The sequence below is a fragment of the Dromiciops gliroides genome, chromosome 2, assembly GCF_019393635.1.
Source record: "Dromiciops gliroides isolate mDroGli1 chromosome 2, mDroGli1.pri, whole genome shotgun sequence".
NCBI classification, from domain to species: Eukaryota; Metazoa; Chordata; class Mammalia; order Microbiotheria; family Microbiotheriidae; genus Dromiciops; species Dromiciops gliroides.
The window spans coordinates 246186525-246200337 of NC_057862.1; the positions used below are offsets into that span (position 1 = coordinate 246186525).

Below are 13813 nucleotides of genomic sequence, written 5' to 3' on the forward strand. Positions count from 1 at the left end.
TGAACTGATCCAGCCATTCTGGAGAGCAATTTGGAATTATGCCCAAAGGGCGATAAAGCTGTGCATACCCTTTGACCCAGCAATACCACTTTTGGGTCTTTTCCCCAAAGAGATCATGGAAAGGGGAGAGGGACCCACATGTACAAAAATATTTATAGCTGCTCTTTACGTGGTGGCAAGGAATTGGAAGTTCAGGGGATGCCCATCAATTGGGAAATGGCTGGACAAGTTGTGGTATATGAATACAACGGAATACTATTGTGCTGTAAGAAATGATGAGCAGGAGGAGTTCAGAGAAACCTGGAGGGTCTTGCATGGGCTGATGATGAGTGAGATGAGCAGAACCAGAAGAACATTTTTACACAGTATCATCAACATTGTGTGTTGATCTACTGTGATAGACTATATTCTTCTCAGCAGTGCAATGATACAGAAAAGTTCCAGGGAACTCATGATAGAAGAGGATCTCCAAATCCAGGGAAAAAAAGAACTGTGGAGTATAGATGCTGAATGAACCATACTATTTCTTTTGGTTTTGGTGCTGTTGTTTTTCTATTTGGAGGTTTTTCATCATTGCTCTGATTTTTCTCTTACAACATGACTAATGCAGAAATATGTTTAATGTTATATATATATATCAGATTACCTGCTGTCTAGGGGAGGGGGGGAGGGAGGGGAGGGAGGGAGAAAAATCTGAAATTGGAAAGCTTGTATAAGCAAAAGTTGAGAACTATCTTTACATGTAACAGGAAAAAAAATAAAATACTTTATTAAAAAAAGAATCGGTACTGCCATGCTTTTTTCCAGCTTAAATAAACCCCATAAGATATTCCCAGATATTTTAGAAGAGGCAGAAACCCTTGACTGGGAGCTACCAATAAGCCTCAGGTTTTTCATGTTCCCTCATCTTCTGCACATGGCAATCTCTTTAGAATAAAGAGCAGGGCCCTTGAAGTAGCTAATGCCAGCAGACTCCTCACCCACCACCCTCTATAGAATTTTCCTTTTCTTTCTTCTTGCTATAAGGAGTTAGAGTCCTGTCAGAGCTTCAGCCTAGCTTAGCATTCCACATACCTCCTCAATTTTCATCTTTGAAGGTTAGACTGCAAATCAGGTTAACAGTTATTTACTCAATAACTGACAAACAGTTCTGTGTCAAACTTTAAAATTCTTTTATTCTCCAGTGGAGATTGGTAGGTAAGGAACAGTCACAGAGACAACTTAACCCAGAGAGCAAGGTGATAATATCTGTTCCTAAGCACATTCTTAGACTTTTTGTATTTCTATATGGCCAGCCCCCAAGTATCAAAGAGGCTTTGATAGGTGTGTGTATGTGTGTGTGTGTGTGTGTGGTATATATTTATATACTCTTATACAAGGGTGTATTTTCCTACTTCAATAAGTTTAGCTCATAGCATAGGCTAAGAGTATGGGGTCATGGAAAAGAGTACTGATTTTGGAAACATGAGAATATACATACAAGTCTTAATGCTAAATAAGCCCCTAGTTAGGGTACTAAATCCTGTTTTGTTTTGTTTTTCCATCAAAACAACTGAGTTTCATAATTTCACTGAGGTTTTACAATTTGACAGATGAAAAAAGTGGAGCCTAAAGAGTTAAAATGACTTACTCAAGGACACATAGATGGTAATTGCCAGAGCCAAAATTAAAACCAGGGTCTCATTACTTCAAATTCAGTTCTCTTTTCAATATATAATACAAGATTTCTTGGCTGGTCTATGTCCAAGTCATATTCCTTCTTTCATCAACTTTCCTATCACAACATCAAAAAAGGACAAGATGTCATGGGGCAAGCAGGCTGGAGGGCGCTGTGCTCTGACCAGGTAATAATGGGGCAGATAGGCTTGGGCTACCAGGTACAGATAAGAATGTGTCTCTATGTGTCTTAAAGTTTTCAGTTTGCATTTTAAAGTCTTTCATGCTGCCATGATGAAAAAAAGGACAATACCATTTCCCCAGACTTCCAATTTCCTCACTTTTGTTGTTGTTGTTTTTTTGTTGCATGGCAATAAGGGTTAAGTGACTTGCCCAAGGTCATACAGCTAGTAAGTAACAAGGGTTTGAGGCCGGATCCATTTTCCCCCTGTTAATGATAGTCACCTTTTTCTTTCGTGTGGCCTCGGCTTCTTTCTGGGTCAAGAACTGCTCAGCAGTGATGACTTGTGGTTCAAGAGGCTTGAGCATCTAAAGTCCAACAATTAGATCATTCAGCATTTGTCAACTCAATAGGCAATGAAAAATAAAAGCCAAATGTTAAATTATTTACAAAGTTGGCCAAAAAATAGTCACTTTCATTAGAATTCCTTTCATCTCCAAGATTCTATAATTGTTTTACAGCTTTGTTCATGTTATGAGCAATTAATAGAATTTCAGAGATGAAAGGAACTTGGATAGGTAATTTACTTTATAGGTCTCTACTTCATAGCACTAGACCTATGGATAGCAATTTTGGTATTCAGCAAAAGCTTCACAATGTATGTCTTGTAATCGACATTGTAAGATGAGTTCAGGACATCACCCAGCAAAAAGATACTTTTCCCTATTGGCAGAGGTCCTGAGTGAGACACAACAGGAGAGGCTGCTATAGGGGACAAAATGGGGTCAGCCTGGGAAAGAACTTATCTGACAGCGGAAACTGAAATCTAGTGATTTTTCTATTTTAAATATTTTTTTTTCTTTTTAACTAGCTAAGCCCAATAATTTCTACCTTTTCAAAGAGGGTAAGAACTTTCATCATTTCTAAATGTTGGTGCCCAAAGCAAAGCCCTAGTTATAGTTCCATTTGATTCTATGCCATTCCAGATAGAGAAGCTGTCTTATTTCTAAAAGTCTCCAGAGAAAATGCCACAGTTCCATCACAACCACTAATGCTAATGAAGGCAAATCATAGATTAACATCTTATACCAGCCTTTTATTCATTCATTCATTTATCTATTTATTTATTTGTTTATTCATTGATTTATTTTTATTTATTTATTTGCTTGCTTATTTACTTACTTTTTTACTTATTTATTTATTTGGTTAGTTAGTAATTTTTTTTTTGGTGGGGCAATGAGGGTCACACAGCTAGTAAATGTCAAGTATCTGAGGTCCTGAATCCAGGGTCAGTGCTTTATTCATTGTACCACCTAGCCCAAACCTTTATTCTTAGTGGGAGGATGAAATACTGTGGTGGGAGTGGGATGGATTACTCATTAAGATCAAAGCATTAGTAGGTCCTGGTAGTTGTATAATCATTTGACAGAAGACCTAGAACTCAAAGGCACCTCAGAAGTGATCCAGGCCTAACTTCTCATTTAAAAGATAAAGAAACTCAAGATCAAGAACACTGAGTGAATTATCTGAGGCCATAGAGATATAAATTGAAGAACTAAGACTTGAAATTAGGTCTCCTAGTACAGTGCATAGAGCTCCATGCTTGCAATAAGGAAAACTCATCTTCCTAAATTCAAATCCAGCTTCAGACACTTACTAGCTGTGTGACACTGGGAAAGTAATTTAACTCTATTTGCCTCAGTTTCCTCCTCTGGAAAATGAACTGGAGGAGGAAATGGTAAATCTGTCCATTATCTCTGCCAAGAAAACCCTGAAAGGGGATCACAAAGTTAGAAACAACTGAGCAACCACTAATGACTTGAAGTTCAAGCCTTCTAAATTCATTCTACTGTCCTACCCTAGAGTATAGGCCACAGTGTCCTCCTGGGCCCCTTCCTTTGCTCACATTGACTCAATCTCTTAAGACCTATTGTGAGTAAGCTCTCGAACTAATGACATGATTGCTCCAAAAAACCTTCAAGTAATGCTATAGGACAATTCCTGAAACAGCAAAACCCACAAAAGAATATTCTGAGATAATTTTTCAACCAAAGATGGCTTAGAAGGTCAGAAGGAGAGGGCTGCTATGCAGAGGCAGGAGTGGAGCCCAACCCCACAGTCATGCTGACACAGATCTAGTCCCAGGTAGATCAGGCCTGGGAAAGAGACCCCCAGAACCTCTGAATCAGCTGCAGTGCCAGTGTCATCTGGAACTAATCTCACAGTCTGGTGAGAGGGCTGAGTAGTTGACAGGTGGGAGATTGCAGGGGTCTCTGCTGGTGCTGAGGTGGAACTTGGGTTTTTCACCCCTGCTGGGAACCAGAAAGTAGGCTTGAGTAGCAATGGCCCAGGTTGGGGAGGAATGCAGGCTCATCAGAGCTAACAACCACCACACACAAAGTTTTGCTGTCGGGCTAATTAGCAAGTTGGACTAGGGTTATCTATGGACCTGAGAACAAGGCAGGCAAGTGAAGAACCTGCCCCTCCTTAAATCATACCACCTGGGACCCCCTGAAGCTTGGGATAGTGCAGCCTGGAAACATCGCCCCACTATAAGGAGCTAAAAGTCAAGTAAAAGAAAGGCAAGATGAGCAGACAGAGAAAGGTGAGGACTAGAGAAAGTTTCTTTAGTGACAAGGAAGATTGAGGTGCACCCTCAGAAGAGGACAGCAATGTCAGGGGTCCTACATCCAAAGCTTCTAAGAAAAATATGAATTGGTCTTAAGCCATAGAAGATAAAGTCAGAGAGGTAGAGGAAAAAAATTGAAAGAGAAATGAGGGTGAAGCAGGAAAGACATGAGAAAAAAGTCAACAGCTTAAAAAGTCAGATGGAAGAACTCTGATGAAAATAATTGCCTAAGAATTGGGATTGAACAAATGGAACCCAGTGATTTTATGAGAAACCAAGACACAATAAAGCAAATCCAAATGAATAAAAAAATAGAGGGTGAGGCAGCTAGATGGCACAGTGGATACAGCACTGGCCGTGGAGTCAGGAGTACCTGAGTACGAATCCAGCCTCAGACACTTAACACTTACTAGCTGTGTGACCCTGGGCAAGTCACTTAACCCCAATTGCCTCACTAAAAACAATTTAAAATTTAAAAAAAAATTTTTAATAGAGGGCAATGTGAAATATCTTCTTGGAAAAACTGCTAACCTGGAAAATAGATCCAGGAGAGATCATTTGAAAATTATTGGACTACCTGAAAACCATGATCAAGAAAAGAGCTTAGACACCATCTTCCAGATTGTCAGGGGAAATGTCCTTGATATTCTAGAAGCAGAAGGTAAAATAGAAATTGTAAGAATTGACCAAACACCTTCTGAAAGAGATCTTAAAAGGAAAATTCCCAGGAATATTATAGCCAAATTCCAGAGCTCGCAGGTCAAGCAGGAAATATTACAAGCTGCCAAAAAGAAAGAATTCAAGTACTCTGGAGCCCCAGTCAGGATAGCACAAGATCTAGCAGCTTCTACATTAAAGGATCTGTGGGCATGGAATATGATATTCCAGAGGGTAAAGGAATTGGGATTACAACCAAGAATCACCTATCCAGCAAAACTCAGCATAATCTTTCAGAGGAAAAAATGAGATTACAATGAAAAAGAGGACTTTAAGGTATTTCTGATGAAAAGACATGAACTGAATGGAAAATTTGACTTTTAAAAACAAGAACCTAGAGAACTATAGAAAGGTAAACAGAAAAAGGAAAGTAAGAGGGATGTTAAAAGGTTAACCTGTTTACATTCCTACATGGGAAGATGAGACATCTAACTCATAGGAACTTTTTCAGTATTAGGGCAGATGATAGAAATAAATATAGACAGAAGGCAAAGGTGGGAATTTGTTATGAAGGTATGATCACTACAAAGAATTTATTTTTTGTTTATCTCTTTCTGTGGAGTGGTTGGAGTTGTATGACATGTTGGGGGTCATGCAGTGGGTGAGTGCCTTGTGTCTGAGGCCAGATTTGGACTGGGGTCCTTCTGACTTTTTCCACTGTGTCACCTAGCTATCCCATGATGACATCTTTAGGGTTAAATTGAGGGGTGAGAGGAATGCACTGGGTGAGGGGGAAGGGGAGAGGTAGAATGGGGTGAAATCCCACAGGAAAGAAACAAGAAAGGGGTTATGGAGTGGGGCGAGATATGGGGGAGGAGCAGGGCATTAAATAAACTTGATACTCATTAGAATAGGCCCAAAGACCTTAATCTCATCAGAGTTGGCTCAAGGAGGAATTAACATACACACCCTATTGGGTGGAGTAATCTATTTAAGATGGGCAGTAAATGAGCCTAACACTCATCAGAATTTGCTCAAAGACCCTAATCTCATCAGAATTGGCTCAAGGAAGGAATAACACACTTGGGTGGAGTAATCTATCTAACCCTGCCAAAAAAAAAAAAATAATAGGAGGGGAAGGGGATAAAGAGGGAGGGGTAAAAGAAGGGAGGGAAGATTGGGGGAGGGGACAGTAAGAAGCAAATCCCTTTTGAGGAGGGATGGGGTGAAAGAAGATAGGTAATAGAGTAAATATCATGGGGAAGGGAATAGGATGGAGGGAAACAGTTAACAATAGTAATTGTGAAAAAAAGAAAAGGGAAAAAATTGTACAAAAATATTTATAGCAACTCTTTGTGGTGGCTAAGAATTGGAAATGAAAGGAATGTCCATCAAATGGGGAATGACTGAACAAGAGGTGGTATATGATTGTAATGGAATATTATTGTGCTATAAGAAATGACAAGCAGGATGATTTCAGAAAAACCTGGAAAGACTTATATGAGCTGATGTATAGTGAAGTGAGTAGAATTGGGAGGACATTGTGCACAGTGACAGCAGTATTGTTCTATGAGCAATTGTGAATGACTTGACTACTCTCAGCAATGCAACAATCCCAGACAATCCCAAAGGACTAAAGATGAAGCATACTACCCCCTTCCAGAGAAAGAACTGATATTGACTGAACACAGACTAAAAAAGGAAGAGTACTTGTGGATTGTACATATAAAACATATATCAGATTGGTTGCTATCTTGTGGAGGGGGAAGAAAAATTTGGAACTCTAAATCTTATGAAAATAAATGTCGAAAACTACTTTTACATGTAACTGGAAAAAATAAAATAAATGTTACCAAAAAAAAGGCCTATTGCTACAAGATTGAGGATCAGAGCTACAACATCTAGAGATATTTTGTGGTATCAAAGCCTATAAAACAAATTAGGCTTAAAAACCCAAACCTTTGAAAAGCTGTGATATTTCTGACACTACAGGATGGAATATGAGAATTTCTGTCTTATGACAATAAAATCAGATGATTTAGAACAAAGTTCTTTTCCTTCTTTTTTCCCTTTCTTTCCTTTCTTTCTTTTTTCTCTGATAAGACTTCTAATTTCTTAAGGACAGTTTCATTAAAAAGACTATTGGAATGGGAGTGGGGAGTAGTAAGGAAGAAGAGAGTCTAAAAGAAAAAAAAAAGAAGTAGAAATTAATTAATAACAGTATCATTATTATGAGTCAGATGATTTCTTTTTAAAATGTCATTAAAGGGGCCCACACATGGTGTTTAATATATGTTGACTACTTAGAAACTCTACAAAATTATATTAGGGGCCAGCTAGGTGGCACAGTGGATAAAGCACTGTCCCTGGATTCAGGAAGACCTGAGTTCAACTCCAGCCTCAGACACTTGACACTTACTATCTGTGTGACACTGGGCAAGTCACTTAACCCTCATTGCCCTGCAAAAAAAAAGTCATTGAAAATTTGAGTTTCAAAAAGCTAAGGTTTTCAATAAGTCTTTCAAAAAATTCTATGTGCTTATATAAGCTTTAACAGCTTAAAACTAAACCACAACTTTTGGGACACCCTGCACTTATGGACTAGCTTCTGTATTTGATATGTGAAAATATAATTGATCACAGAGTTCATTTCTTCCATTTTCATCCTCATATACAATAAAGCTATGGGTCTGGAAAGAGTTAAGTGATAGGCTTTTCCTCTGGATATCTATAACTACTTTCAGGTACTTTGAAAAGAATCTTGTGCTACAATATTGTCCTTACTCTACAGATGGCACTAGATGGCAGCAACTTGCATTGTAAACAGGAATCATCTCTTTTAATCATTTATACTGGCTAAAGCAATTCCCTATATAATACTACTGGAAAGATAAGCTTCCAACCAATTCAGTTCTCAGAGCTCCCCCACTCCCCTTCCTTTTTACCCTCCAAAGGATGAAGATTTCGGACAACTAACTAAAATAAGTGCCTCAATGTTTCTGTTTATCATGAACATTCCATTTTACCACCTGGGGTTTCAGATGAAGGAAATGAGGATGCCAAATGGTAAGTAGAGAAGATTACTGCACCAGTAGTCAGGAAAAGTGAGTTCTATTTGCAGCTCTTCTACTAACTTGCTGTGTGGAACTTCGATTATTTGCTTTGCCTTTCTGACTCTTATTTTTTCAGTCATCTGTAAAATGAAGAAATGTAAATGTGAAATGAAGAAATGATTTAGACTGTTTCTAATATACCTTCTAATTCTAACATTTATAAAACAAATATTGTTGCTGGGTATCAGTGGGTGAAAGTGGCTCTTCCCCCTAGAAATATCCTCACTTTCCAGCCAGGATGTGAATGTAGGAGAGAGCCAGGAGTGCACCAATAAAGGATTCCAACAGGGATCTATGGTACCCACAGTAGCAAGAAAGCCACCCTTCCCTCCCAAAGTACCAGCCTTTAGTTCACTGATTATTCTGGGAGAAGAGGACTCAATTTAAGTTGCTATTAGCTTTCCCAGCTTATTACTTCTCCCTATCACCTTGAACTGTCTAGGAATATTATAGCAAGGAAGCATCACAAGGTTTGTGATATTCCAAAGAAGAAAGCGTATTTGACTTTCTCTCTAATGAGGACTGGCTGTGCCTCTTACTTTTTATACAGATTGACTCTCTCCCCAACCTCTATCACTGCAGATAACATTAAACACAAAACAAGGATTGGTGGTCACTAATGTCCTTTATCTAACAATGAAATAAACAGTAGAGGGGAATAAACAGAAATTGTGGTAAGGAAAGAGACTATAGTCTCAGGCTTGTCCAGTACCCTGAAAATAATAGTATAACAGCAAAACCCCGTTGACTGCAGAAACAGGCAGCTGCCCTTGTTTAGTCTCTCTCTCTCTCACACAGAGGGCACAGGCATCTTGGAGGGAGTTGCTCATTGTCAGAGTCATGTCCTTCCTGATATGGAGATGAGGGGAGGAAAAAGGAGAGGGTCCCAACAATCATTACTCGATTGATTCCAGTCTGACATGGTTATTGCTATTTTCTTGGGAGTCAATCATTCAAGCATTTATTAAGCACCTAGTATGTAACAGACATTTTGAATATTGGAATGAGCCCATCCCTGATCTTAGGTAGCTTGGATGCAATATATTCCCATATGATTTAATATGGAATTGAAATAAAATATAAATAAAAATTGATTTGGTTTGTGGAAAGGAGGAGATAATTACAATTAGAATTAGGAAAGCCTACTTGAAGGCAGCATGATATAATGAATCATTGAGCTATCTTTTATGCCAGGAAGTATTGGGTTGACATTCTCTCTCTGACTCTAGCTGTGTGACCCTAGAAAACTCTCAGACTTTAAGTCCCAGAGTAGTTGCCAAACTCCATTGATAGAGGGAGTTTCCTCATTTGGAAGTTCCATAATGAAGTCACAGGTCCAGTCCCTATCCCTATTGCTCTTGAGGGAGGTTTATTCCAAGAGGTATAAACAAGTGAGGATGGGGAGCCCTACGCATGAGGAATAGCTTGTGCAAAGGTACAGAGATGGGAGATGAAATTTCATGTTGGGGAACATAAATAGACCAGTTTGGTTGGAATGTAGGGTATGTGAAGGGGCTTAATATACGATCAACCTGGAAATATTGGCTGGGATAGGGTTGTGAAGGATTTTAAATGCCATACAGAGAATTTCATGTTTTATCTTAGAGGCAATGTGAAGCCACTGAAACTTTTGAGCAGGGGAATAACTTGGTCAGACTTATGATTTAGGGATATGAATTTGTAGCTGTATGGAGGATAGATTAGCTAAAGAAGAAACTAGAAGCAAGTAGACATTCAGGGACTATTGCAATAGTCCAAGTAAATTATCTGATCTCGCGTGGTCATAGTGGGTTGAGAGAAAGGGAGAGTTAGGAGATATGGAAAGGTGTTTATTAGTCATTAGTTCTCTCAGACATTTATTGTTCTATCAAAAATATCTTCATTTGTCAAAAAGTGCTATCCTTGATGTGTGAGAATGATTATGGTTGTCACCTTCATCATGTTATACCCTTTGTATTTTGGCTCCTCTCCCATCTTTCTCTACCCCATACACATCCACACACTCCCCTCTCCTCCCAACAATGATTGTGAATTTCATTGAGCAATTCACATTCTCTTACTTCCTCCTCCATTTTCAGGATGATTGGTCAATTTTGGGAGTACAGTCTCGAGCCAGGAAAGGCAGACCAAAGATGACTGGTTTGCATAGGGAATGAATCTTACTCCTTTGTCTTAACCAGCACTGAATTAACCAGGCTAGACAGCCCACATATCTCTTGTGATATCAATTTTGTTTTTCAATTGTTCAGTCATGTCCAACTCTTTGTGGCCCAAATGAACTTGTCCATAGGGTTTTCTTGGCAAAGATATTGGAGTGGTTTGCCATTTCCTTCTCTAGTGTGTCCCCATTTTATAGATGAGGAACTGCGGCAAATAGGGGTTAAGTGATTTACCTAGGGTCATATAGCTAGTACATGTCTGAGGTCAGATTTGTACTCACATCTTCCTGATTCCAGACCCAGCACTCTAGCCACTGTGCCATCTAACTGCCACTGTGATAGAAAGGGAATATCTAATTTTTTGAAAAATCAAAGATTTTATGTTATTCAGTTTATCTGGACAGAAACAAGTGAATTTTTTAAAGACATCAAATTGATAACTTAATAGATTCTGTACTTATCCTTAGACAAAATAATATTTTAAGATTGCTCAGTGTGGGAAAATATGCTCCTTTGGTGCCAAAAAGTATTGTTGACTCAAATAGAGAATGCTTGCTCATGGAGAAAAAAGGTAAATCAATGCCAAACAAAACTGAAATAATCCTGAGAGAATGAGCTCAGTGTATCCCTTGGGTTGACTCAGGCATCTGGGCAAACTGGGTGGAACTTATCTCCAATTCTACTTTTCAAATGTCAGTGTTATATGCTGCTTACAAATGAGGACAGAGCTCTCATTTTAGCTGATGTTAAGCCTTAGGGATCCTCCTCAATCTATTTCTCTGCCTCAGAGAGATGATCACTCAAAAGTTAGACCACTAGGGGAAATCTATGTTTAGTAATGTAAAGCCTTTCAAGATTCTTAAATCAATTTATGTCACTAGAAAATGGAAGATGAAAACAAATTAATGAATCAAAAGAAGCTAATGAAAAACTCTGATCCTAGCAAGATGACCAAGTTTTAAAAATGAACACCCCAAAAGACAGAGGTGAGAGTACTTTAGAGACATAATTGTTGTAAACATGAGAGAAAAATGAATATTTAATATCAAAAAGTAAAACATACATTAAGGAAAAAACTTAAATTCACATTTAATCTGCAATTGTGTACAATTTTTTTTCATTGTCAGAAGGCAGAGAAGTTTTTTTTCTCTCTGAAGTGTCTTCTAAATTAAAGAGGCAGAATAGACTGGTGGAAGCAACCCAGGATTAGGCATTAAGATGGCTGGGTTCTTCTTCTAGATCTGCTAATTACTGAGTGACCTTAGACAAGTCATGTTACCTCTTCCTCCTTTTCTTTGTCTATAAAATGAAGATAATAATGGCAGTCCAATGTGCCTAACAGAATTGCTTTATGAAGATAAAATCACATAATATATGGAAAAGCATGTTGAAAAGTTCTGAAATTAAATACACACATAAAGGATAGTGATGATGATGATAAAAAGGAAGTATAGCAGAAATATTAAACATATCCTTTACAGGCCATAACTCAATAAAATTAATGACATAAGAAGCATACAAAAAAGACATAGACCTAAATGGAGATGTAATGATAAAATCTTAAACAATGAGTGATCAAGACAATTAATCACAAAACAATAACTATATGAAGGAAAATAATAATGATAACACTATAGTCCCAAATTTCTGATGTACAGCTAAGGAGAAAATATGTCCCTAACAACATACATTAGCAAAATTGGAAATAGAAATTAAGGATTAATATACAATTAAAAATTAAGAAAACAACATACAAACCCAAAGTATGAAAAAGGAAATCTTGAAAATTAGGTAATAAATAGATAAATTGGAAACCAAAAAGGGTATAAAACATAAACAAAACTTAGAAAGGTCTAATAACCTGCTTATAAAGAAGAAAATGAAATTTGCAAAACTAGGAAAAAACTAAAAGGAGGAAATAAAAGAAATGATCTGAACCTTCTATGCAGTAATCTGTTAATGAAACTGAGAATTAAAAAGAATGGATACTTTTTAGTTTAATGGATATTGATTTAAAATTTTAAATAAAACACAAAATTCTATAGCAATTTTTTTAAAAAATCATCTCCTTCAATCATTTTGGATTTATAGTAGTCAATTCATGGATGGTTCAACATTAGGAAATTAATAAACATAATCATATATTTTGAAAATGCTGGACCATGTCATTACATCAATAAAAGCAAAAAAAGTCTCTGATGGAGTTCAACACTTATTTATGCTAAAATCTTTAATACTGTAAGCATAGAAATGTCTTCCAAAATACAGTTTAAAGTATTTATCTAAAAACAATAACTAACATTATATGCAATGGAAAAATATTAGAACATTTCCTAGTGAACATAAGAGTAAAGCAAGGATACCCCCTTTCCCTGTTACCTTTTGCCATATTTTTAGAAATATTAACAATAGCCTAGATATAAGAGAAAGAAATTAAAAATTAGTGATAGACAAAAAGAAAGAAAAACAATCCCCTTTTTATGATGACATGATGGTTTCCTTTAGAAAATCTTAGGGAAGAGCAAAGAATTTAATTGGGCTTCCTAGTAGCTCTAATTAAATAGCAGGTTACAAAGCAAATTCATAAAAATCAAAAGCATTTCTTTTAGTAAAAACAAAATTTAGAACAGAAAAATAGAATTCTAGAGAATCAATTAAAAAGCTACTTGAAATAAAAAGCTACTTGAAATTCTTGGCAACCTTGGCAAAGTGCAGGATATGAAATAAACTCAAATAAATCATCAGCATTTCTGTGTATTGCCAACAAAGCCCAGCAACAACAGATAGAAAGAAATTCGATTTAAAATAACTGTGGACAATATAAAATACTTGAGAGTCCACCTGCCAATACAAACCCATGAACTATATGACCAGAACTATAAAACACTTTTCACACAAATAAAGTCAGACCTAAACAATTGGAAAAATATTAATTGCTCGTGGGTAGGCCAAGCCAATATAACAAAAATGACAATCCTACCTAAGTTTATTTAGTGCTATACCAATAAAACTATCAAAAATATTTTATAGATACAAAGTAACTACAAAATGAATAAAATATCTGGGAATCAATCTAGCAAAGTGCTCAATACCTGAATAGCTACAAATTTAAGATGGTCCTTAAAGAATTAAAAGCTTAATAGTCAGCACTCAGGGCTACGCCATGACAATACTATTTACAGAGTTAGTGCTTTAACAACAAACTACCAAGGAAATTCTCTATAGAACAGAAAAGAACAATAACAAAGGTTAATTGGAGGAACAAGTGATCTAGAATATCAAGGAGAATAAAGATGATAAATGAAAGTAGAATTGTAGTAAAGCAATAATTGTCAAAACTATTTGGCACTGATCAAAAATTTTTAAAAGCTAATCTAGCCTCAAACACTTGACACTTACTAGCTGTGTGACCCTGGGC

General features: G+C 37.0%; 1 protein-coding gene across 3 annotated transcripts in view; it reads right to left on the reverse strand.

The window, feature by feature from the left end:
- The window catches only part of CCDC198 (coiled-coil domain containing 198), a 52709-nt gene that overhangs the window by 18573 nt on the left and 20323 nt on the right, over positions 1-13813 (reverse strand). For 2 of the 3 annotated variants that reach the window (XM_043987804.1, XM_043987803.1), the window contains exon 3: positions 2122-2205. The exons of the other annotated variant lie outside the window; for it this stretch is intronic. In XM_043987804.1, the coding sequence (XP_043843739.1) occupies positions 2122-2205 (84 nt within the window). The remainder of the gene's footprint in view (positions 1-2121; positions 2206-13813) is intronic. 3 annotated transcript variants of the gene reach the window in all.